At 42.9% G+C, this 26,172-nt stretch overlaps 1 protein-coding gene across 1 annotated transcript in view; it reads left to right on the top strand.

Annotated features, from left to right (window-relative positions):
* Nucleotides 1-23,667, top strand: part of GOLGA5 (golgin A5) — a 112,850-nt gene extending 89,183 nt beyond the window's left edge. The window contains exons 11-13 of the mRNA XM_085626494.1: nucleotides 4,892-4,997; nucleotides 9,480-9,543; nucleotides 22,958-23,667. Coding sequence (XP_085482620.1) covers nucleotides 4,892-4,997; nucleotides 9,480-9,543; nucleotides 22,958-23,038 — 251 coding nt within the window. The 3' untranslated portion in view covers nucleotides 23,039-23,667. The remainder of the gene's footprint in view (nucleotides 1-4,891; nucleotides 4,998-9,479; nucleotides 9,544-22,957) is intronic.
* Nucleotides 23,668-26,172: the final 2,505 nt, after the last annotated feature.

Below are 26,172 nucleotides of genomic sequence, written 5' to 3'. Positions count from 1 at the left end.
TTGGCCTCTGCTATGTTCAACAGAGGTTCAAGGGCAGGCTGTTTTGTTCATTTGAAGATATTTTGAAAGTGAAGCGGATTTTGGTTTAAGTGAGGTTAATTGAGTCAAGTGGCCTCCTTTATCGACCAGCCAGCATCCCAGATATTTATATTTGTTTACTCTAGTCTGGTTGCTGTTGGCCAGAATGCAAATTCCGTCTTTTTTAGGTCTCGCCTGGCGTTGCAGCGCGCATGCGCTGCTCGCTCTGTGAAGGCTTCTTGGAATCAATACAGTTTCAGAACTCGTGTTTCGGCTCCGCCCGTAATTTCTATTGGTGTGCGTCATTTCGTGCCATTTATTATGCTAAATGGAGTGTGGTGATTGTATCAGAGTCTTTTTAGTCCCTCCTGGTTACCACCCAGTCCTCTTTTGGTCCCGTGCTCCCGGACTGGATCTTTTACTCGCGGCGTGACACGGTGTCTGTTAATAAGCCGCTAAGCACTTTTTTCTTGCTTTCAACTTGCGACCGCCATCTTGTCCGGCGGTGAACTGTTGGGCCGCGGCACAGCGGAGTGGAAGAACGTGGCGTTTCCGACTTTGCCCCCCAATGCAGTAGGGCGCGCAGTCCAACTTTCGTATCTCTCTATAAATAAGCAAAGCACACATGCTGCTAATGTTTATAGCAGACGCCGCACAGCTGTTTTTCAAGGCAAGTCCATGTCAGGCGAGCTCATGACTTGCCATTGCGTCACTGTAATGCCGTGCCCGATATTTTCTTAACAGACACAGCGTTTAGCCACAGACTGGACTGCTCGCAAAAGGTTTTGTGTGTTCATGTTCGGGAATGTTCTACTCTAACTTCTCTTCCTCACGCTAGCGAGCAGAAGGCGTTGTTCACTCATTTTACATGGTACCATGGTACCTTTATTAGGTTCCTATTTTTCTTTTATCTGCTGACTCTAATGGTATTTTTTTTATCAATTTCGGTTGTCCCTGCAATGTTTGGCATGAACGAAGCACTTTAACAGATATTCCAGTAAGCGTTTTTACCTTAGTTGCATGTGTACTGTTTTGCATCTTAATGTTTGCGAGTCATCGCACATTTGTTGGCGTACTTGTATGTAGATGGGAAAAGCTTTATCCTTGTTTAGACACTTCCGTATTCATACTAATTATAGTAGAGCCTCTAGGCTAGGGCCACTTAATCTGTTTTAGGGCTTTTTTCCGTTTATGTCAACTCTAGTAGCCCTATCCCGTCCCCTACATCGGTGTGCGTTCCATCTCGGTGGTCTTACCACGTCAATTTTTGCAACTCCATGCCAAACGTAGTCGCAAATGATTCGTAATTGTATCCACCAGAGCGCAAGCCTCCTGGGATGACGAGGCTCTCACCAGCCGTGGGGTCCGCTGCGTGCCCTTATTCAGGGTAAGAATCCACAACAACTCCGCAAGACGCACCCAGGGGACAGAAACCATACACAACTGTAGAGCTGCTGATCTCACTGCCAACACTTATGCGCTCCTTGCTATTGTGACTGGAACACAAAACCATATGGAATGCTAAAGCCTCTGATTTCACTGCAGGCACCTAAGCTCGGCTTGCTAACATGAAAAGTAAACAAACCAAATGCAATGGCGGAATTTGTCAGAGAGCACACCACCATTCAAAGGTAAACGTGTCTACTTTTTTATTTGCATCAACCCATCCTCCAACATCGGTGTCCGTTTTTCATAGGCATGCATATTAAAATAAGCACTGCCAAAAACTCCTATCCCTGCCGGCCATTAACAGCGAGGTGCTTTTGTGGGGACTGCCACTTAAAAGCCGTGTTCCGTGCCTCAGTTCATGACATATCCACACTGCCAGCTTTTGCCTTATTCCCACTTCTCATTACTTTTCATGTAAAGCCGCCCCTCCTTGCTGTCTGAACCTCTAAAACCAGTTTCCTGATGTCACTTTTTAAATTTGACATCACTCAGCTGCACCAGATTGTGTGTTGCTTCCCCCACATCCCGCCTTTTTGGTCTGGCATTAGCCAAGCACTTTTAATTTCAGTAAAATTGCAAATATAATGTACCTACTTGTAGGGGCTTTCAGTCAGCCATCTTCATCCATTCGTCTGTTGCTGTATCATTCACATTTTTCACCCACCCACTATAGCATACAGCATGGACAGTAATCAGTCCTCTTCATCCATTGGCTAACTTCACTTTGAATTACGGCATTCTGTCATTTAACAAGGAGCATATCCACACACCAAGTAGTTCCCTTCAGTGGAGAGTACTACTGTGACAAAGTGCGTGTTTTTACACACAAACAACTTTTGGTTAGTCAGTTTTTGTTTGTATTTGTGAGGTCTCGCTTTTGGGACCATATACGTATTTAGTTATACAGCACAATATCCTTGGTGCAACAACATCAACTGTTGCATGGCTAAATACTTATAAGGTCCAAAAGGCGAGACCTATTGCATTACAAATGCTTGTTCTTTTTGCGGCCTAATAGCACGATGTTTGGTTTTTTGGAAATTTACTGCCATTCCATTTGAGCTGCTGTGCTGATGCAGAACATCAATCAGCCTCTGAAACCCCATCGCCGTTTGATTTAGGATTACATCATCCGCTTAGAGCAAGGATGCGATAGGGCGATTGTCGAGTTTAGGTGCATTGGTGGTTACTGATTCCAATGCCGGTACCAAATCATACATAAGCAAGTTAAAAAGGACTGGGACTAAAACATACTGTTGCTTATCTCCTTGCTCCGTTTTTATCTTGTCAGAGACTGCTGAATTATTTCCCAGTTTTACTCTGGCCCAAGTGTCAGAGCATAGCAGTTGAATGCCACGAAGTAATGCCTTGGGGAAATCCCAGGCTTTCTGCTTTGACTAGAGCATTTGGCGATTGACATGATCAAAAGTCTTGCTGTAATCTACAAAGCAACAATAAAGAAACAGTTTTTTTCCTTATCTTCTTTGCTGCCAGCATTCTGATGGCTACAAGGTTGTCGGTGGTGCCCAACTTGATGGCATAAGACTTGATTGCGTTGATCAGTAAATTGAACAGAAGGTGTAATCTAAGACAGCTGATCTTTTAGAAAAATTGTTAAGTAAGATGGTTAATCTTCAGGGAAGCACCCATTCAGTACGCGTGAGGACAGCCTCTCTAAGGCAACAATCAGAGTGTGACCTATGGAGTCTGATCTTTGTGGAATTGTTACCTGCGATGGAATGAACCACAGAGAGTCCACTATTTCGATGGAGAGACTGCGAAAAGGGACACTACTTTTTAGTCTATGCAAAGCATGTAATCTACAGCAGCCTTTGCTGCAAAATTAAAATGTTACTTACATGTAACAATTGGTTTGCCGCCTCTTCCACTGTAGATTCATATGCGCTTTCACAAGCCAGGAAAAAACGTTCTTGCATTTTTTTTTAAACCTATTCATATGCTCTCAATCCGCCGGTTTTTAATCTATGCACAGCATGTGATCTACATCAGCCCATGCCGCCACCTAAAAATGTTACTTACCTGTAACAATCGAGTTGCAGCCCTTAAGTACTGCAAATTCACATCTGATCTCCCTCCTTCCCGATGCGAGCATATGTTCAGACATTTCACATTCTCAATCCACAATACATGTAAGCTTTGCTGCATCATTTAATTTCAAATACGTTCTCTTACCCTTTGGGGATAATCTAACGTGCTATCTTTGTCCTGTTGCATTGTGGCTGTTGAGGAGGGATTACAAGTTTCCTTGAGAACTAAACATTTTACGTCATAGGAAAACAACTTACAATATCCACACCCAACACTAGATGGCAGTGTGTGCAAGGCATGTAAATCTACAACAATACAATCTGCAAACTCATTGTAAAAGGTAAGTAACATTTCCGTCCCCCTCTGTAACAGCTCTCTCCCAAAACTGTGAACTGAATGTGGTCTACTTAAGCTCGTAGGGCCTCATTTTCAACTCCTACATGTGTGAGCTCATATTTTATTTCATGGAAAATTACTTATTTGATTGTATTAACCTCTTTGATGAAAGTTATTAATATTCATGCCTTGACAGTTGATGAAGGCAGAGGGTGTTTCTAAAGGCTCATCCTGCCTGTGGTTATATCCAACATGATCTAAATATTCAGTCTGCCAGTTTCTGCCAAAATATGTCTAATCCAGCTGAGAAGATTGTACACACTTAGTTCATCAAGAGATTCTCCATCTATTACTTAAGAAAAGGCAATACTTGCATTATTATAGGCATTTTGCCCTCCCTTTAGTCCAGGAAATATAACATAAGCTATGTCATGCCTGCTTTGTCGAGTGTATTGTTGCTTGCATTAAGCTAAGATAACAGAAAGCAAACCACACAGGTTGTATTAGAACCTATACTGCCAAATGAACGATAGTGACTGCAGCTGTGACTGCAGCTGTTCTAAAGAAGGTGCAATTGATTGAAGTCTCCTAGGCCGTACACTAGTGTACATATTAAGGATCATTCAAACAACTCCAAGTGAAACAACCTCTAACGGGCCACTTACTTTGTGGTATCTTCTGTTATTAATCCTATTCTAATCTTGTGATTATCCTCCACATAGTCATAACGTCCCCTCATTGTTGGCTTGATTTGTGTAACTGGTTCCTTTGGTGCCAAGTCCTATGAAAGTAGCATTTGACCCTAGAAAGATTAAAGGCAGCAGGGTCCCTTTGTGCAGAAATCTGAACATGTTTTCATTCCATGAAGGAGATTTTTTTCTTCCTGAATGGATTTATTGGCTTGAATTTGTTTCAATTTATTATGGATTCCAGAGAGTCACTGTGACTATTCAGTCTTTTTTCATCAGTTTTTATAATTCATAGCATGTTCACTTTGGGGGTAATCTCTGACGATTAAAGGCTCTTATTTTTCTTGCAGGTGCCCGCATGCGAAATGTTCCAATTCTTTTTGGTGATTCCGATACCAATGCAGCAGGAATGTACGGGAGAGTTCGCAAAGCTGCCAGTAGCATAGATCGGTTTAGGTAATTTAAAAAATGTTAATGCAATTTGTTTCCTATATTGCGTCAATTGAATGGAATGCCGGACTAACAGGTTCAAAAAAAGGGTAGGGAAATCCTTATACCCAATGTCATTTCAAACTAGAAAATGAGACCGCCTAGTGGATGGATAGTGGCAGCTTGTCCCACACAGAAATTAACTCTTAAGACTTGTGTGCCTGAAAATGTAGAATTTGGGCAGTAGGACATTAATGAAATGTGTCCAAGATCTGGGTTGGTACTCACACCGTGTTAGACTTGGCATCTTTGGCGTGGTTTCCCCTGACTTTTTTTGCCTCTACCTCCTGTATTCTTGATGCTGTGCTGGATTTCTTTTTTGCTGACTTAGATGCTTTGGGCACTTTACCACTACTTATCAGTGTCAAAGTGCAAGTGCTCCCTGTGTACATTGTTAATACAATCGGTTCTCCCTGCTTGGCATATTTGATTTACTAGTAAGCCCCTAGTAAAGTGCACTGAGTTTGCCAGGGCCTGTAAATCGAATGCTACTAGTGGGTCTGCAGCACTGATTGTGCCACCCACGTGAGTAGCCCTGAAAAGGTATCTCAGACCTGCTACTGCAGTGTCTGTGTGCAGTTTTAGACTGCCATGTCGACCTGGCAAGTGCACCCAATTGCTAAACCCTAACCTTCCCTTTTCTTATATGTAAGACACCCCTCAGGTAGGCACAAGGTACCCCCATGGGCAGGGTGCATTGTATGTAGAAGGTAGTTCTGATATTGAAATACTTTCGTTTTTCACTATTGAAAGGCTATCTGTTCCATAGGATAGCATGGGAGATACTTTGTAACATTTTACAAGTATAACTTCCCAATTGCACAAGATAGAAGAATACAGTTTAGGCTCTCTGAACTCAGGATTTATTAACACATCTTTTAGTAAAGACGGTTTTTAAATTGTGTGTTGGAAAATGTCACTTAGAAAGTAGGCATTTTCTTATTTAACCATTCTGTGTGCCTCCGCCCGTTTGTAGATTGACTGTCAGGTTTTGGAGTGGCGGGAGGTGGGGGGGGGGGGTGTGGAATGTGCATTCACTGTAGACAGCCACTTGGGGGGTTGAGGTGTGCCAGGCCCTTCCTGGTTGACTCAGAGCTGAACTGAATGGGGCATGGCTGCATTTAGAGTAGTGGGAGGAGTTGTCCTTGCACCTGAATAGGGCCTGTCGCCCTTGCACAATGCTGTCTCTACCCCCTGTGGTCATACTGCAACAGTGAGGACAGAACTGGTTTGGACTGGGCTCAGAGACCCTTGCACAAAGAAGAACAAAGTCAAAATGGGGTATAAGTAGTGGACCGTAAACCCCAGAACTTTAGATCACTTCTGGACTCAAGAGGAACCTTTGCCAAGGAGAAGAGCTGGAGAGCCGTGAGGAGGAGTACTGCCACTTTGCTGGGTGGGGTTGGCCTGCAGTTGCTGCTTCTGCCAAGGAAAAGACGAGGACTGGAGCTCTGCTGAAAAACCTGCTAGAAGAAGAATCTCGAAGGGCTTGTGTATGCTGGCCTCCTGTTCTGAAGTCTCAGGGACACAAAGGCTTCATCCCCAGCTCCCCTGAACTCTACTGCTGAGAGTTCTGACCTGCCAGGAGGTGCCTGTTCCAGTTTTGGGCCTCTGGAGCTTGTTCCTGCTGTTGGGAGCTGGAAGAAACCTAAGAGAACCAGAAAAACCAATTTACGACCCCATCAGCGATGCCGCCGTGACCTGCATTGGGCCAGGGGAACTGCTCGTGAAGTTCACGATGCACCGCCTGGCCTGCACTGCAGCTCCGACGCCTGCAGTTATCGGCCTTCCTGATGCCAGCGCTAGCATCAACTCCGCCAGCGCCTGCATCCAGTTTTTGCGGCACCGATAACCACTGAGGGTGACTCCAAAAACTCGCAGACTTCACATCGCCTCACCGGAGCAGACTCCTCACTGCCGACGCAACCGACTTCCCCTGTCCTGGATTCGGCACATCACCTTCTTGCGGACACAACGCCTCGCCTCCCCCGTGGCAGCCAGTGAGTCGGCCTCGACCTTGGAACTAACACCTCACCTCAACGACGCCGTTCATCATCATAGATTTCATTTTCCAAGGTACTGTTTGTTTGGGGGTTCATGTGACTCCGTGCCCAACGCCGCGCACCTCGCGGTTGGCGCCAAACTTTGAATTTATTCCTGTCACGACGTCGTAATAGCCCCAGGTGGAGCTATTTGTTTTCTACAAGCTTTATTTTGGATTAACTCTTTTGAAGTGCTATTTTACTACCTGTATGTTGGATTTTTGTCGTTTTGGTCTTGTTGAGTTTAGATAAAGAAACTTTAATTTTCTTAACTGGTGTGGTGTCCATTTGTGGTGTTATCACTATATTACTGTGTGTTTGGAGTACAAATACTTTACACATTGCCTTTGGGATAAGCCTGTCTGCTAGTGCCAAGCTACCAAGTGGGTGAGTAGGGGTTATCTAAAGTTACCCTGACTAGAACCAAGGGTCCCTTCTTTGACAAAGGTACCTACCTCTGCCCATTAGAGACCCCCATTTCTAACACGCCACCAAGAAAGTGAGCTGTTTAAGGAACCTATACTCTGACTCTATTTATGTGTTGATTTTGTTTCCTCGTTTTTGCTAAGCTGTGTGCCTTTACTCTGCATGGATTCTGTAGGATTAGATATTGGTGGTATTCTCCTTGTTGTGAAAAAGAGTTGTGCACAAGTCATGCTGTCTAAGCTGGGACATAAAGAATAACATGTTTTTTCCTGAGAAGAAATCCATTGTTTTTGTTCCATTGTCTTCAACAGGTCTGTTCAGACGTATCCCCTGCTTATACCTCACTGACTCTTGATGAGGCAACTCTTGGCAAAATTCATTACCCCATTAGTTAAGCCATTCTGTTTTAGAGTAGACAACTCCGGGCACTTCTTTCACTACTTTGGTCGCTGATCTGGTTTATAGCAAACACCTCGAATAGTGTACCCGTAGGCTTATAATGAGCCCCTCGCTGCAGGATTCTGAGGTGTGGTCCTTGCACTCAAGCAGTTTACTCATTAACTGCATTATTATTTGCAAAGGAAATATGGCAAAACTACAGGTGCAATAAAGGAAGTTTCTAACTTGCATGGTCTGTGATAACCATGGAGATTATGAGGTACTGATCGTACCAGAAGAGGTATAGTGTAAAAGCGTCATACAACTACTCCATACAAGCAAAAGGATGCAAATTAAAAACAGACAGTGGAGAGCATACACCATTCAACTCTTAATAAATATCACTATGCTGAAGGTAATCAAGATTCTAGTATATGTTTTGTTACAACCCCAAAATGGTATATTTCTTACCTTGGCCAGGCTTTGAACTGCCCAACAACATCCTATTCTCTGCCTTTGGTAGCAAGTTGAATTTGTTTGAATCAGTGTGAATAGAAAACCTTGTGCACGTATAGCAAGGATTAAGCGACATAAAAAATATTAGCACTGCTGTGAACTATATTAATGAGATTTGTGGGGCATCCTAAATTTAATATGCTTGATGTTTGTTTTTATTCCTGACTGTAAATTCTGATCTAAATTAAACCATAATTGTATAATCTTTGACATGTTTTGAGTTCTCTGTCTGACTCCAACTGACTGGAAGCTAAACTTAAGTGGCAAAGCAGAGCTATTGTCTTGGTGATTCTTCACACAGTCTGCCTATACCCTCTATGATAGCTTAAGATATTTATAGAAGTTGCAAAAAAGGATCTTGTGTCGTCTGAGTAGCTTGATTTTATTCTCAAATCCCAGAACACTGCTTTTAAGTGAAAGAGTCATGCTTCGGGCAGTGGACTAGGATCTACCTCATCTGTTCCAGTTTTAAGAACTCTACGTCAAATGCCGTTGGCCTATCCAGCTACGTGAACTGTGTCTTTCCTGCAAAGCCCCCAGCTATGCCTATGAGAGCATGCATTAATTCGTGGAAGTCACAGGGTTAAAAGACATTTCTTTCGATAAAGGCCATGTGTGTTCATACACTTTTGTATAATATCTTTGTATTGATGAAACTTGGTTCTAAAGCAGCTGTGGTTGACCATGCTCCATTCATATGCATTAAAGTGTTTCATATCTGGCTTCATGAATTCAAAGAAATTGGCAGTTATCAATTCCAAAAATACATACAATGTAGAATGGTGAAAAGTGTAATTGATTTTTTATAATTACCCTAGATGAGCTATTTGATTAATGCATACTTAGTTGCATGCTTCTAAATCATTGGAAACATTGACTCCTCTCCCTGATAGACTATTCTCAATCATTCATCTATTTGAGCTGTATAATTGCACTCTGTGTATAAATAAGTAATGCATTATGCTCCAAAGTACGTCATGCCGGCTCTGATAACAGAAGCAAACAGTGATATATATATTTTTTAAATAAGCTCTTTAGATTGTCTTTTATCACGTATGTCTTATTAATATGTGTATTATTTTTGCAGTATCCGGCTTGGCATTTTCCTAAGGCGATATCCCATTGCAAGGCTCTTTGTAATTATATATATGGTAAGTTTGCTGTAGTTTGTAAACATTTACTGAGCTCAGATTAGCTTATTTTTCATGCTGTAAGAAAGATTATGATTTAGTGTGGAAAGGAAAACAGTGCTATTGATACCGTCTGCGTGTCTGTGTGTTTTAAATACAAGACCAACCCTTTATACATAGACCTCTTCAATGGTGATTTAATTTACTGAAACCAAAGTTTCCATTTTCACATTTATCATCAAGCATTATTTCAGGAATAAATGCAATGGGAAACAGCTATTACAACACGGCCATTACCATGCAATACCTGTACTACACGGTAGTTACAGCGCAGGTACCGTTACCACACATTACCTTTACCACGCAGGATTTTACAACGATTATGCCTTTACCCTGCATGCCTTTTTAGGGTTTAGAGTGGGTTTGAGTTTGTGGGTGTCAGGGATAATTTTAGGGTGGGTTTGCGTTTTTGGGTGGCCAGGGTAGTTTTAGGTTTTAAGGTGGGTATGGGTTTTGGGTGGCAAGGGAATTTTTAGGGTTTAGAGTGGGTATGAGTTTTTGGGGGACAAGGGCATTTTTAGGGTTGAGGGTGTTTGGTTTTTTGGGTGGCAAGGGAATTTTTTAGGTTTAGTATGGGTTTGGGTTTTTGGGTGGCAATGGAATTTTTAGCTTTTAGGATAGGTTTGGGTTTTAGGGTGGCAAGGAAATATTTTGGGTTTAGGGTGGGTATGGGTATTTGGGTGGCAAACTAACGTTAGGGTTTAGGGTGGATATGGGGTTTTGAGTGGCAAGTTTTTTCTTTTTTTTCTTTAGGGTGGGTACGGGTTTTTCTGTTGCAAGGGTAATTTTAGGGTTTAGGGAGAGTATGGGTTTTTGGGTGGCAAGGGTAATTTTAGAGTTTAGGGTGGGTATGGGGTTCTGGGTGACTAGGACATTTTTAGGGTTTAGGGTGCGTATGGGTTTGTGAGTTTTTAAGGAGATATATATAAATAGTGTGTGTACTTGCTATATATATATATATGCACCTTTGTATATATTTGTGTGTGTGTGTATATATATATATATATATATAAAACACACGCACACAAACAAAAATAGAGTTTGTATATATTTGTAAATTGTTTTACCAACCAAGCTTTTAGCACGGAAATGTTAGTATTTTACGGGAAAATATAAACCCTTTAAACATACATAGAAAAAGTTTAGACTTACCTGCAAAATACTTACATTTACCTGTAAAACCTTTATCACGCATATGCCTTAACTGTTCATGCTTTTAAAACGAAATTTATTATAAGGGCATGCCTGGTAACGGCAGAATCATTGTAAAATCCTGCGTTGTAAAGGTAATGCGTGGGATCTGTACCTGCGTTGTAACAGCTGCATTGTAAAAGCGTGCGTGGTAATGGCATGCATTGTTCCGTCATACATTCAAATGCAATATGTGGCACTGATTGAACATTAGAATGCAGCCTGTATGTGGCTTTTTAGGGGGGTTTACTACAATGCAAGCTATTTCTATGTTTCACTTTAGTAAGTGTGTACATGTAATGTTTTCATTTTGGCAAAGTTTTTTTATAATGGTCGTTTTGTGAAGGGATTCCTAAAGCTGTGCAACTTGAATCTCTAGAAGATACTGCAAATAACCACAAAATATCTAATGACGTTTTAAAATTCTTTTTTGTGATATTTTGGAGTTTAGGTGTAAAGAGTTTTTAAGGAAATTGAAAAGTAATTCCTGATGGATAGGTTTGGGTCCGGTACATATATTTGAATTTAAACATGGACATTTATTGGCATAATTCATACTTTCAATATACGTCATGAACAAAAGTAGTGTGTGAGATTTTAACATGGAGCAGCTGATGTCGCTAATCAAAACATATTAGCCGGGAAATGGTAGGAGGATGGCTTGTGTGTATCAGTTACTCCTCTTTCTTTGTAGGATAAAGTCAGGCATTCTACACTGCCCAACCAATCCATTTTTGTCATGTGAATGTATGTCCCTGGTGAATCTGCGTTACACATTTTGTCTTACGAGAAAGTATTGAAAAGCCATGCAATTTATGACTATATCTTGCAACACAATGACATTTGTTTATGCCTATATATTCTTCTTTAAAAATTCAGTGTTTATTGATGGTTTTGTGTAGGAGTTTACTGATCGTTTAATATTCCAATCAAATTAAGGCTTTAAAAATAATAAAAAATTGGGTCAAAGTTTTATTGTAAAATTAAAAAAAAGTGTATAATATTTTAAAAGGCATATTTTCACTTTAATAAGCACTTAAAAGTGCAACATGAAATGGACATTCCGCTTTGTCCCTTACCACTTGCACGAAGTAAATGGTATGACCTGACTTCATGCATGGCATTGGAATTTTTTTTGTACAGCTTAGAAAACATTTAATGAAGGAGTTCACAGTGCACATTTTTGGTTGAATGCTATGGCCTTATGGATTTTCAGCTTCCTGTACCTTAGCCCTCTATTTTGCTGTCAGGACATAATATTATGTGCATAGTGTGTGTAGTCCACCAACTTTGTCAATTGGAATCTACCTACAAATGTGTTCTTGTACTTCTCTGCCAAGCCAAGGGTCATTGTTGATTTTAAAATATGAAAATTTCCACTAAAGATATTGAAAATGAATTATCTAGAAAGGAACTTTTCTGTCTCCTGTGAGATAACAAACTCACTTGGTTTACGTAACTTACACAATATAGCTTGAAGGAAATAGTCTTTGGCCCAGCCCATGTAATGATTTCATAGACTCATGACTTAGATAAACAGTCTATTGTACACTTATCTGTTCACTGCCGTGGCTTCCACAGGACAAAGATCTACAAGAGGATTAACTCCAGAAACATGGAGTGCATCATTTTAGACACCAATTGCTTTCATTTATATACTGAAACTGGTTGCTTTCCCCCTGTAGACTTAACTCTAGTTGTGGAGTTATGGTCTTCCCCCACGATATCTTAGTAAGAGCAGTTGATATGTGGAGCCCTCTAATGTAGGGCTCGATCGACGCAATGATCATACACACTGAATCCCTAATGGGTTCTCCTGGGATGTGGTCTTCCTGTTATTCCACAGTAAGGGTGATGCTCCATAGATCTTTTTGCAACAGCCCTCCATAACGAAACAAAAAAAATGTCTTTGGAAGAAAAGGATCCTTACGGGACACCTTTAACTTGGAATGAACCCTAAAACTTACTTACATATGTCCATGTCCCCAGATAAGCTTAAATATTAGTTATCAGCCAGTGCTGATCCCGAAACCTGATTGACCCAGCGAAGCAAGGCAAGTTTTGGTTTTAGATCTTCTATTATATTTTGTTTTATTGTTTTAAGTGGATGTTAATTCGTCTTTGTAATTTCAAAACGTTGTGGTTTTGTTCTTGAGCCTTTTTATTTCTTATTATGTCAATACTGCAGCCTTGGATGGCGGCTCGGAAGCTATCCAGATTTTCCTGCATCAAAATTAGAAGTGTGCAAAGGGAATCACAGGTGGACCAGAACAAGAGCTATCCCCTACCCTTCAGCATTCCCAGCTGATAATTTGCATATATCTAATAATTGAAAGTGTCACATTTCATTTGCACAATATTTTAACTCTAGCAATCACTTTGTCACATAGTATGCTCTACCAATAATTTGTGCGCCGGCTTCTCTATCACGTCAAACATAAACTGCAGTAGTGGAGGAGTATGCCATCTTGAACAGATTTCGCGACCACAATGGCCTCCACAACCAACCTGGCTCCCTCTGCTTTTGACAAGCATTCTGTAAAAGCCATCTCATCTTTCAGTGCCCATACCATTGCTATTTAACCCACACTTGGAGCTATCGTCTCCTTCTTGACGCCTCGCACCTCTCATCATTCTTGGCAATCTGTCTTGATCTAAACAATCATCCCTATTCAAGCAGTTCCTCTCAGATAACTCACTTGCTACTTCAGCTTCATTTATACACATTATAAAATACTAATCTAATTCTCATGCCAAAAGTCCTATCCATTCAGCAATCCCTATGACTGTACTATTTTACACACATCTGCCACCATCCCTCCCTCACTGCTACCTACAAATAAGAACATGATCACTACTGAAAAAACACTCTCCAATGCTGTTTCCTCGTTTCTATACCAAATCCACAACAACCTCAAGCCACTTCTTCACCGTACCCACTTTGACAAAATCAAAGATACACTAAGAATGGTATTCAATCCCCAATATCCTCTAGCGCCTCTATCCCAGTCACTGCCTTGTCCCAATTCTTCCACAGCACTGGATCAATGCCAACCTCCATTCTCTTTGACTAAAATGTGTGCGATCCTTCGCAAATGGCACAGAAATACCAATATAAAGCTTTTGGAGGGTTACAGATCAGCCCGGATCGACTTTAAAACAGTAGTGAATACAGGTAATTCTGCATACTTTCTCTTCTTTACTTTAATATCTTAAACAACTTGCCCACACCATTAATTTCCTTCTCTCCCTACCTCTGTGCATACCTTACTCAGTCTCCTCTTTTCTAGATCAGACTTTGTCTTCTACTTCTCTTCTAAAACTGCAATCATCAAGTCTACTCTCTCTATCCTTTGAAGGGCATCACACCCGTCCTCCTTCTCTACCTTACAATACCTCCGCCACGCTATGCATCTTGAAGCTCACTTCTTCAGCTGCATTAATTACCTCTACTTAAAACTTCTAACCCATCTTGTACACTTTCCTTTTTTAATTTTTATTAGTTTCATCATAAAACAATATACAAACAATTGCACGCACAGTTACATCGCTTCAAGGCATCTTAATACACATCAAGATTGTTATTCGAGAACATGGATTGGACAAATAGGGTAAACCGTCTTTTCAATATCAGCTATGGAACTGATCTCAGCCAGTGCTGGTAAAGTGCTCGATGTGGTCTGCCAGTGTCTCACATAAATCCCAGCTCTTATCTGGTGGTCCTGCCATAGGTGTTGTGTATGCGCCCGTGGCCTCCTCAGTCTACTACGTACCCACCACCTGTGATGATGTCTCGATGGGAGTGGTCTGTGAGTTTGAGACTGTGTCGGCGGCTGTATTGGAAAGGTGTGTTTGATACGGTCCCCAGTAATTCCTGGGGCGGCTTCTGGGAGGGAGCAACTCATTGTATGTATTGGCCTCAGTATTGCAATATAGCATGTCAGCGTGCCAGTCTTTTATCAGCGGGAGTGGGACTCTCATCCAGCACAGTGCCACATGGCGTTTAGCTAGGAGAAGCCCAATGGCTAGTAACGGCCTCACTGTCTTACTAGCTGTAAGATCCCACCCCAGAAGGGCAATTTTTGGTCTGGTTCCTGATCTGCACTAATAATTGTGCCCAAATCCTGAAACACCCTATCCCAGAATACCCTAATTCCCGGACACTGCCAAGCTCGGTGCCAGAATCTGGCATCCTCCGCCCCACACCTCTGACAGTGGAAGTCTTCTGCTAGCCCACACCTAAACTGTCGCACAGGGGTACAGTACGCTCCATGCAGGAATTTATAATGAATGAGTCTGTGCCTCCCATTGAGAGATACCGATCAGGTGTGGGAACAAACAATACTGCCACTCTTTGTCGCTCAACGGGGTGCCCAGATCTTGTTGCCATTCCAGTCTGACTCGGAGGACTTCAGACCCACGAGTGGCCTGTAGACTAGTGTAAAATTTAGTTATCAACTTAAGGGGTTGTTCGGCTTTAATGAGGTTAGTGAATGTCTCCATGGCTTGTGGTCCCTGTAAATCGTCACCCAGGAGATCGCGCCATGCGTGCCTAGCCCTGAAGTAGTGAAATGGCACTGTGCCTGTCTGTGTCACCTCCGATCGTTGCAAAGCCTCCCAGGATGCTAGTGTACCATCTCAGAAGAAATCTCCTATTCTAGTGATGCCCATGGATTTTAGTGCCTGCCTGGCTCCCGCATCCCGACTCAGCTACAACCACAATCCCCACTGGAGTGGCATTTCTGGGAAGTACAGTAAGGCCCCTGCCTGCAAGTGTAGAAGCTTCTGCCATGCATGTACCGTGACTGCCAAAGAATCAAAAATGCATTCGCCTAGAGGACGGATGGGTAAGTAATTGGGGCAATGAAAGCGGATCCACCACATTCTTTTCCAAATATAAAAAGGGCACGTCTTGTGGACTGTGAATCCAATAATGGGCGAATGTGCTATTAGCCGCATTGTAATATTTTTCTAAATCTGGGCACCCAGCCCACCAAGTTCATAAGGAAGAGTGAGCGAGTCCCACCATATTCGGGCTGTTTACCTGCCCACGCGAGTCGGATCAGTAGTGTGCGCCAGATTTTAAATGAATATTTGGGTAGAAGAATAGGAATGTTCTGAAAGAGGAAGAGGAATCTTGGTAAAATTACCATTTTCATGATAGCTGTTCGTCCCATTAATGAAAGTGGAAGCCGTATCCACTTGTCTACAGTTTCCACTAGCTTTTGTGTGGCCTTGCCGTAGTTTTCCTGAATCACTATTGCGGGGTCGGTATAAGATTGAATTCCTAAGTACTGTAGGCCTCATCAGTCCAGTGTAGCAGGAACTCCATTCTTGGTTCTGTAGTGATAGGGGTGAGGGGGGAATATGATTGATTTAGTCCCGTTTACTCGAAGACCAGAATGCCCACCGAACTGAGCAACCTCCCGCAGTAGAGGGGACAAATTTACCTCTGGGTCATAAACATATACTAAAGTGTCATCCGCGTAGACGAAAATATTTCGGGTGTACCAAGGGAATCCCAGCCCTCTACGAGTGTGATACTCACGAATGGCACAAGCCAAGGGCTCTGCGACTATTGCGTACAGGAGCGGGGACAAGGGGCACCCCTGCCGTGTCCCGCGTGTTATGTGGAATGGTTCGGAGACTACATCTCCAATCCGCACTCTGGCTGTGGGCGATGCACACAACACTTGTACCAGACGTAGGAATATATTTCCAACTCCTATCTTGCGCAGTACCACAAACATAAACCCCCACTCGACAGAGTCGATGTCTTTCTCAGCACCGAGAAACACTGCAGCAGCTTTGACTTCTAGGCTCAATCTCTGCACCGCTCCAAAGGTTCTCAGATTATTAAGTAGATTACGGCTGGGGACAAACCCTGCCTGTTCTGGTCATATAATGCCAGGTAACAAGGGGGCAAGCCTATTGGCCAGGATTTTGGCGTAGATCTTTGCATCCATGTTGATCAAGGACTAGAGCCTGTAGGAGGAACAATTGCTTGTTGATTTACCCGCTTTTATTAACGTAACGATGATAGCCTCACACATAGAAGGCGGCATGATACCCGACTCTGCCATCTCTTCATATAACATTTTGAGGTGAGGGATCAGTATATTCAAAAATTATTTGTAAAAGAACACCGGAAGGCCATCCGCCCCTGGTGTCTTCCCTGCTGCCATCCCACTCAATGCGCCCCGAATCTCATTGGTTGTCAATGGCGCCATTAAATATTCTCTATGTTCGGTCACTAGCCAGGGCATTTTTATGTATGAGAGATATTCCTCTAGGGCCTCACTATCTGTTGGTATTTGTGAGGTGTATAAGTTCTGGTAATACGAAAGTGTGTTGCGATATCTTCAGTGGTGCCAAGCGGACTCCCGCTCTCATCTAACATGCCTGACATCTTATCTAGCTCCCTCTTGGGTCTCAGTAATCCTGCCAACACGGCAACCGGTCAATCCCGCTCCCCGTAGATACGTGCCACTGCATACTTCCCCATGCGTTTAACTTCATCATTAGTGGTATCCTGAAACACCACCAATTTTATTTTTAGATGTACGGTGCTTTGTACATTCCCGGTCTCAGACAGAGCACGTTCTAGTTGACCAATTTCCTTTTCTAAAATATTCAACCTGCCTCGACTAGAGCACAGCACTCCTGCATGCTTTGAAATCACCACCCCCCGAATATAGACTTTAAATGTTTCCCAGACTGTGGTGAATGATTGGACGGAGCCAATGTTATTAGAAAATAACTCTTCCATCACTGTTGCCAGCTCTTCCTTAAATACTGTGTCTAGTAGAGAGTAAGGGGGAAAGCGCCACGTGAATGCCGGGACATGAGAAGCGTTGTAGCTCAGTGTTAGTCGAACCAGGGAGTGGTCAGAATATGTATGCGGGAAATGATCGCAGTGAGTACCAGAGTCTCTAACCTCCCAGATATTAACCAAAAATCTATACAGGTGTGAGTATCATACACTGATGAGTAATGAGTGTAACCATGCACTGCGGGATATCTATGTCTCCAGATATCCAGGAGGCCATCTGCGTGCATAATGTTTTGCAAGGCCACTGCTGCGGCTGCTGGGCGTCTGGGCGGGCCCTGTGACCTATCCAAGTGTGGGTCTAAAATACAATTAAAGTCCCCCCCCCCCCTCCAAATCTGTGGAATGCCCCTCCATTGAACCAGTTTAGCCGCCAGGGAATTGTGAAATTGAGGATTGTCGTAATTTGGGCCATCCACTCCAACTAGTATAAATTGCAGGTTACTCTTCTTGCAAAGAGCTACCGCAAACCTATCCTGTGGGTCACTCAGCAAGCCTGTCATCTCCACCCCTGCCTTTCTATCGACCCATAGCAGAACCCCTCTAGCATGGGATGTGAAATCAGAGAAAAAGCATATTTCGTGTAATTACGGTGTATGTCTCTACTACGTTCTGGGGTGAGATGCGTCTCCTGTAAAATTGCAACCAACACCAACTGTCTTTTTAAATAAGCCCCTATTTTTCTAACTTTTCTGCCATTATTTAGGCCGCGAACATTCCAAGTAATGAGTTGAAGACCCTGTGGTCCTACCCTGTCAGTGGCCATGTGATGGAGGTGACCCCTGTGACGGAACCCCTTACCTACTGTGTACACTGTGCAGAAACAAAATAGCGAAAAAAAATACCCGTGTAATCATACACGTGCTTATAGAGAACATTCCCTCCCACGCCACGAAAACCCACAACTATTGCGGCTAATTGCATTCCCCCCACCCCAACCCCCCACAACAAACAAACAACCCCAGAAAAAAGAAAGCGCACAGTGTGATACACTTGGGGCAGATGTTGCCATCAGATCTGGTTCCTTCCGCCACCCTGTCCATAGACTAGACCTCTAACAGCTGAAATCTGTATCCCCGTAAGGTGCCAAATAACATGGTCTATGCATCTAGCGAGATGCACCTGCAACTGGCAATCAGTCATTGTGCTCTGGCTCATTAATCGCACCCGCGCCCATTATCACCCACAAGGCTTGCCATATTTTAACGGTGTTCACTACTCCTTACGCCTCATGCCGTGCTAGTTACCCGTAGTGTCATTTGCCAGTCCCTGTGATACTTTCAGCAGAACAGTTTTTGCAGTCACTCTTCTTGCACGTGCTCTACGTGTAGACTTGACGAGTCTTCCGCCTGAGACTGCGAAACAGTCTGTGAACCACTTTGTCTTGAGCGCTGCTCTCTGTCCTTGATGGCGCGTAGGACAGGTTTGGGGTCCTGAAGATGCCGAGGAAGATTTATAAATGGCTTCCAATGAACACCCGGAAAACTGTCAAGTACGTCCTCTTCACAAGCAAGCTGGAGTACGGAAACACCCTCTATATGCAGGTATCTACAAAAAACACAGCAGATGGCTACAGACCATTCAGAACTCGGACGTCAGAATCCCTCTCAACCGCCCACGCCACACTGACATCACACCACACGTGGAGTTCCGCTGGCTCCCCATACACAAATGAGCACAGTTCAAACTGCTCACTCACGCTTTAAAGGCACTACATAACACTTGCCCAGCATACTTCAGCAGTCACATCTACTTTCACACACCTTTCCGCTCGTCCGCACTCCTACTTGCACACATCCCACACATACGGAAAACCAGAACTGTCAGTTGAGCCTTCTCCTACATCGCTTCTAAAGCATGGAATGAGCCTCATCCTCACTTCTTTAATTCTGCAGAAACTGAAGACCTGGCTTTTCGAGAAGTCCCTCCAGGCCATACGTTTGTCTTGACTCAACCTGCTCCGTGCCAGGCTATCCCCCCGGGTGATAGTGCGGTCTATAAATCTAAGTAACAATACATTACACTGTATTCCGACTGCTCTATCATTTTATATATTTCTTTTTTATTGGAGATGTTTATATAGGACGGACATACCCCTGTTGGACAGCAAAACACTGTACATAGTTAACAAGTTACGTATTCAAGATGTGAAAGACATATACGTTGTTTACAGTAGAATGTTGGGTTATGCACACATAAAGCAGAGTCGAAACATAAAAAAATGGAAGGAAATGGGATACTGACTAGTAATATATGAAGATTGAAGAGTATGGTCTTTCTTGAAGTCTTTGCAGTCACTCCGTCAGCTCAGGTAACTATCCTCAGTGCTGTAAGTCACCTGTGGCCTTACCCTTTAAAAACAAACAATGGGGATGATGGTAGGTCTCGCCTTTGCCAATGGTTTTAGGAATATGTTACTCTATATACATTGCATATTTTACATAAACACCTTGATTTTGTTAACATTTGTAAACTATCTTTGCTTAAGTGCAATTTTGTATTGTAATCGGGATTGACTTTACTAAGTATTGGCGAAGCCGATCAGCACTGCTCCAAAAGACTGAGCTATTGGGTTTTCCATACGTGTGAGCTGAGGCGTGTTTAGCTGCCTGTGTGAGTTCTGGTTGTGCGGAGGATGGTCATAATTGGGCACGATTGAGAGCTCTGGAGCTCTGGCTGAAGGCAGTGTAAGTCAGTAGACCATAACCGTGTTCAGATTGCATGCTCATCCAATTCCTGGTGTCTCTCTAGGGTGCAAATAGTGATGGTCATGTATGTAACTATCCTTTGTAATTACCAATTATTATTCTTTACAGCAAAATCACTGTTACTCATTTATATCAAACTGCTAACAAGCACTCACAAAGCCAGTACTTATGGCTTGTTTCAGGCACTGTGTGATATGTATGGATGCAATAGCAGACATCTCACAAAGCGCAAACAAAATGTTGGTCAGGCAGCATGCTGTGTAAAGCACAGGGTAGTAGTTCGCCTGTTTTAAACCAGGCGCTCAATAATTTAGGCCAGGCATCTTTTATAAACTCCTGTCCCCACTTTTTTACTCTCGTTTAAAGCATTGTGTTCCACTATAGTCTTTTCCCCGCAGGCAGCTAAAAGCAGCTTCATAGGGGAGGCCTCAAAATGTTGGTGTTGTAAAACTATGGGCTCTTAGAGTTAAATCTGAAACGTGTGGAGCTGTAAGAAATGACCACATAGCTCCCCTGAAGCACTCACTCTGTAGTGTCTCTAAACTGCAGGAGGGAAGCTGATAGTGTGCATCAGAGGGGCAGAGATGCACTTCAGTGAAAGAAAGTCAAAGGTGGCATCTCCAATATGAAACCCCTAATAGTGACTGTAGCTGCTGGGGCTTTTAGTGCACTGTGGCCCTTTGTTCCCTGGCAGAGTTGATCCAAACGTTGTGCAGGTCATTTGCTTACTGGCGAAGCAGACCCGAAAAACTTCTGCTTCTCTGGGAGGGGTCTGTCAGCCTTACAGGCAGTCAGTCAACAATAATACAGGTAATTTTATTGAACAGGTCAGTGGGATTAAGAAACACAATCTCAAGCTTCACATGTTTTTCTAACATTACCCTGTCCCAAAGACACATTATACTTGTACATGGAAATACAGTGAGAAGTCCAAGTCTGGATCATCCAAAGCACCTTGATGCACAAAGCATTGCACTGGAACCGGTGAGGCTGATCCATCCCTGCAGAGGACCCTACATGTCATATACAATTATCCCCAGATTCTGTTGGGGTTACATGGACTTCCCCTGTGGTAGTAAAGTCGGCTTCTCTGGGAGTCAAGATTTTCTAGCTGTGCGGGAACACATGTGGGTTGGGGTAGGGAGCAGGATGAGGACAAAGCAACACAGACTGAGGTTAGGCTAGGCAGAGGACGCTAGTGAGAGAGAACGTGGTGTGCGGCTGGGGCGAGAAAAGGACATGGGCGACACCGTATTCACAGGTAGAGAACTGCAGGGGCAAACGCACACCAGGTATGAAGGGTGGCAGGGCAGAGGCAAAACCACAATGGCATTGAGGGGTTGGCGGGTTGCGAGGAAGGCGGTAAGAAAACAGCAACAGAGGGTGGGGAGAGCAGAACACGGGAAAGAAAACTCAATGGAGTGCTGGAGGCAGAGATGCACACCAGAAACACAGCTGGAAAACACATGCAACCTCAAGGAGCGCTTTACGAAAAAGAAAAAAGAGTTCCCAAAAGAAAAGCAATTGCACAGGATTAGAAGTAGCCAGTCAGAGTAGTGGTAAACAGACGATGCTCCATGGGAGTGAGGCATCGAGGGATATGGGGGACAAAGACGAGATGGACAAGTTAAACAAAGAGAATAAAACTCAAGCAGGTGTGAGGGATAAAACACAAAGCCAATGGTGAGCAATGTGCAGAATGCATTCCTTGGTAAGCTTCCGACATGTCTCGAATATATCTTTGCAACACAACAACTGATTGGCTTTGACCTAAAAAAGCACATCCGCCTCATCTACGTTTTCATTTGCTGGTAGGGCTGTGTCTTCACTGCCATGCAAAAGGGATAGCGCCTGGGCGAATTCCTTTACTTCTGGGAGGGGCTGGCATGCCCCATGTATGTTCAGAAGATCTGGGTTCTGGTCTTTAAACGAAAATCACAGAAAACACTGTTTTTCGACCACAAACTCATATTTCAAAAGAGGCAGAAGGCTTGAAAGAGAGTATTGATTCCTTCGCGTTTACTCTGCAATAAAGTGGACGTGCTTGTGTATTTGTTTTCTACTATCCTTAGATTGTGGGTATCAGGTAAGGTATACGGGATGTGGGTGCAATTATCGGAAACCTGCAAACATACAGTGAGAAGTAAGAAACGTAAAACGTTAAGAAGTCATTGAAAACTGACAGACTGCGTCTTGACATGAGACCAGAATCCAAATATTTGAGTTAGGGAAAGTTGGTTACTGACTTCAAAATGCTCGACGGTTCGACCTAAAGTTGGATTCCTTAATGAAGTGGGTGTAGGTATATAGATCTACGTCACTGTGTCTGTGCTGCCTCTGACCACATCCAGATTGAACCTGTGCACCCCTTTCGATCAGGATAACGCCTGGATCTCGTGGTGTGGCCAGCTTTGGGTTCACTTCACTCTCTTGCAGCACCTCTCGGCCACGAAGACACCCTTCTGATCTGAGGTTCCTGTTTGCAGCCTGCATGCTGTTGAGATATTATAAAGACAGCATTCCTTCAGATTGCAGCACGCCCCAATAATTCATTCATACATGTATCTCGTTGGCAGGGATTCAGTGAGCTGTTGTGTTGATGATCTGAAATGTGTTATTTAACGCCCCGTCTCCTTTCTTTTCCCAGGCTCTGCTTCACCTCTGGGTCATGATTGTTCTCCTCACATACACCCCGGAAATGCACCACGACCGCCCAATCGGGAGATAAGGAAGCCCCGCCGCAGCTCTGTGACTGGAGATTCAAGCACTTTTTGGGCCAGGTGGCATATACACATTTTAAATGAAATTGCCTTTCTGCGGGTCCCTAACGAGGCAAACTTCGTTTTAAATCACTAACGACTGTATTGATCATGGACATTTGCTTGGGGCTTTATATTGGCGAACATTATTTATGTCTAAGGATCCTTAGTTTTATTAAGAGTTCCTCAAGCTGCCAAAGAAAACAGAAGTGCAGCCTTACAGTTATATGGAGGTAGGTCTGTGAGCCATTGTGATTGCAGTAAGAAGTGACAGCTACATCTTCACTCTTCAGAAGTGTGATATTTACCTCTCACTATTATTTCACCAATAGTACACAGTCTTGGATTCACGTCCAGAATAAAGGTACAAATCCCACGATTGACTCATTTTCACCTTCCAAGACCCAGCGTAGGACGAAAGATCTCACTGTGCTATGTAAATTATTAGATGGGGCATTAATCAGGAAAACAAAATGTACTTAATGTGTAAATTAAAAATGGCGGTATACTTCCTCTCTGGTCTGCTTTTGCACTTGTTAGTTTTTATCTGTAAATATATATATGTTCTTTTCTAAATGAATAAAATATATCCTATTAAGAAGTCATTATTCCTGCTTACATCAATAAGTAATGGACGTACTGTATAACATCACTGTAGTACCCAGTGAGATTTTGAAGGCAACGAAACAGAAGTAGATTTTTAGCTATTTGATTGACTTGAAAGTGACAGAATGGAAGAACAAGGCAATGAAGAGATTATGAGAAAAATATGTGCTGGTTATTCAGCAAATCCCTATACGACTCATTTCTTTAATATATGCTATCAAGATGCCAAGACCTGAAATCTTTTCCACGGTAGAAATGCGAGACATTCATATAATTTCATGGAGACCCATAAAAGAGGCAATATGACGGACAAATCTTGCCACACCCCACGTTCATATTCAGCTCCTTAAATGTGGACCCAGCAGTTAAATGCCCTAAAACATTTTTAAGGTGGGAGGAACACTGTAGAGGGAGGAGTAGGAGCTAGATGTCATTTTTTGCAAAGAATATGGAGTTACAAGTGGGTGATTTAATTGTATATAATGTAGTAACCATCCTTTAAGGGCGGGTTCATTCGCTCAACTTAATTTTCCAAATTAGTTCATTACTACGTCATGATCTTCCTCCTTACAATCCTTACACTCCGTGCTTTGAGGGAGAATTCCCACCCTGTAAAAAAGGTTATTCTTGAATTGTACACATTTATGACATACTTATATAATTATTCCTTTTCTTTAGGATGGTGCCATACACTACGATTTTGCCTATGCATTCAAACTATGTGCTACGGATAGCTAATTTATTTGTTATTTATTGAGGTTGCAAGGCTGAAAGTTAGTTCGCTCGATCATATATCCTACCCATGACCTGTCAGTCACACACGAGTCCTCAGCAAGCACTTCACTCACTGAGCCATTTTGTTGTGCCTTGCCTTTAGTTTTTTTCCAAACCTGAGGGCATTTCCCCACACTTTAGAGCATATTCCTTCTCTCCCGTTTTAGCTCCATTTACCGTGTCCCCCTTTTCAGACTCCACTTCCACCCATGTCTGTGCATGAGTCTGCCCAGGGCCCAGCTGGTCTGAGACGACTTTTGGGAAGTAGCCTTGCAGAGCAGCTTGGAAACCTTTTACAGAAGCTCCTTCCTTTGTCCTTTCAGGTCTAGCAGCGAGTACAGAATGCTCTGTATTTTTCCCTTCCACGCGCCATGTGTTTTGCTTGCATTATCCCAGTATGTCAGTGTGCCACAAGACTTGCATGAGCATTTCTTTGGAATTACTCGGTGCACATAATACCGAAACTGGGGCTGGTTTAAATAACCCACTGTGCTTTCACCAAACTGACCTGCACCATAGGGAAGTTATAGGGAGAACACATGCATCAACCCTTGAAGTACTGCTCTTACCGCCCCTAATATCACTGTTACTCTATCGAGAACACAGCTTAATTTTCTAAATCAAGAACGGACGTAGTTTTTATTTAATTTTTTATCATAATGAATAGTTATCTAAAAGAAACGTAAGGGTCTGAAAATACATTAAATCAAAATCTTCAGTTGTCCAAAAATAACTCAAAGTAGACTTTATGGTAGATAGATATTGAGCACATCACCCACAATAACTCAGCTGTGTATTAGCAGAAACACGTCAACTGTTCTTCTAGATCACTCTCCACCTAAACTATTCCTTTCAACATTCAGCAGTCTATTACGTCAGGCTGGAAGCATGAACAGTGTGTTGTCTGAGGTTCGGGTCTTTTTTTCTCAAATCTGAATTTTCAGCAAATGTCGGAACTCTCCCCACTTTTCTTCTATGTTGCTTCTTTTTTTTATGTAAACAGATTTTATTAGGCAGTAATAGTACAATCAACAATATAGGATGATCATGTAGCCTAGGCATTTGGATCAATATACAGTCATTGGTATCAATTGTAAGTCCGATCTCTGCTGCACAGTGCCTTATATCCAAGCTCTAGGTTCTTAGTCGTTGCATCTATAATCAAAGGCATAGCCCGCATGGCCATGCTACATAAGTTACAAAAAGGCAATCCCCCACCCAACTGTATGAACAACCTTCTCTGTTGCTGCATTGTTTCTCGATCAAAATATAACTGTTTCACCACGTTGCGTCAGGGGGTGTTGCCCCTGAGTTGCTCTTCTCCTTGTTCCTAATGAACAAATGAGTGCCTACCTCTAACAAATGAGCCCCTCCTGCTAAGTAATTACCCAAACACTATATTTAGATTCTTTTGGAACCTCTCTGCATGTGGATGTAATATTGTACACCACAAACTCAGGCATTAATTTCATTTTCTTCAGGAAGTCCATTTCTCCGCCAGGAGAGCAGAGTAAATTACTTGGCTCAGATTTACTTTACTGTACATAGGGTTTGCGTCACAAAAGTGATGCAAACCTGGTGCAAAGAGTTGGGATGAGAATTGCTATCCCAAGCCACAACCCATGGTTTTAGACACATATCCCTATCTATTAACATTCAGAGACATGGATTTGTGCCAAACCCTTATGCCTGCACGTGGCAGGCATTATGAGAAATGTTTTAA

This window comes from Triturus cristatus, chromosome 9 (genome assembly GCF_964204655.1).
Source record: "Triturus cristatus chromosome 9, aTriCri1.1, whole genome shotgun sequence".
NCBI classification, from domain to species: Eukaryota; Metazoa; Chordata; class Amphibia; order Caudata; family Salamandridae; genus Triturus; species Triturus cristatus.
This window is presented reverse-complemented; position numbering and strand designations above follow the sequence as displayed.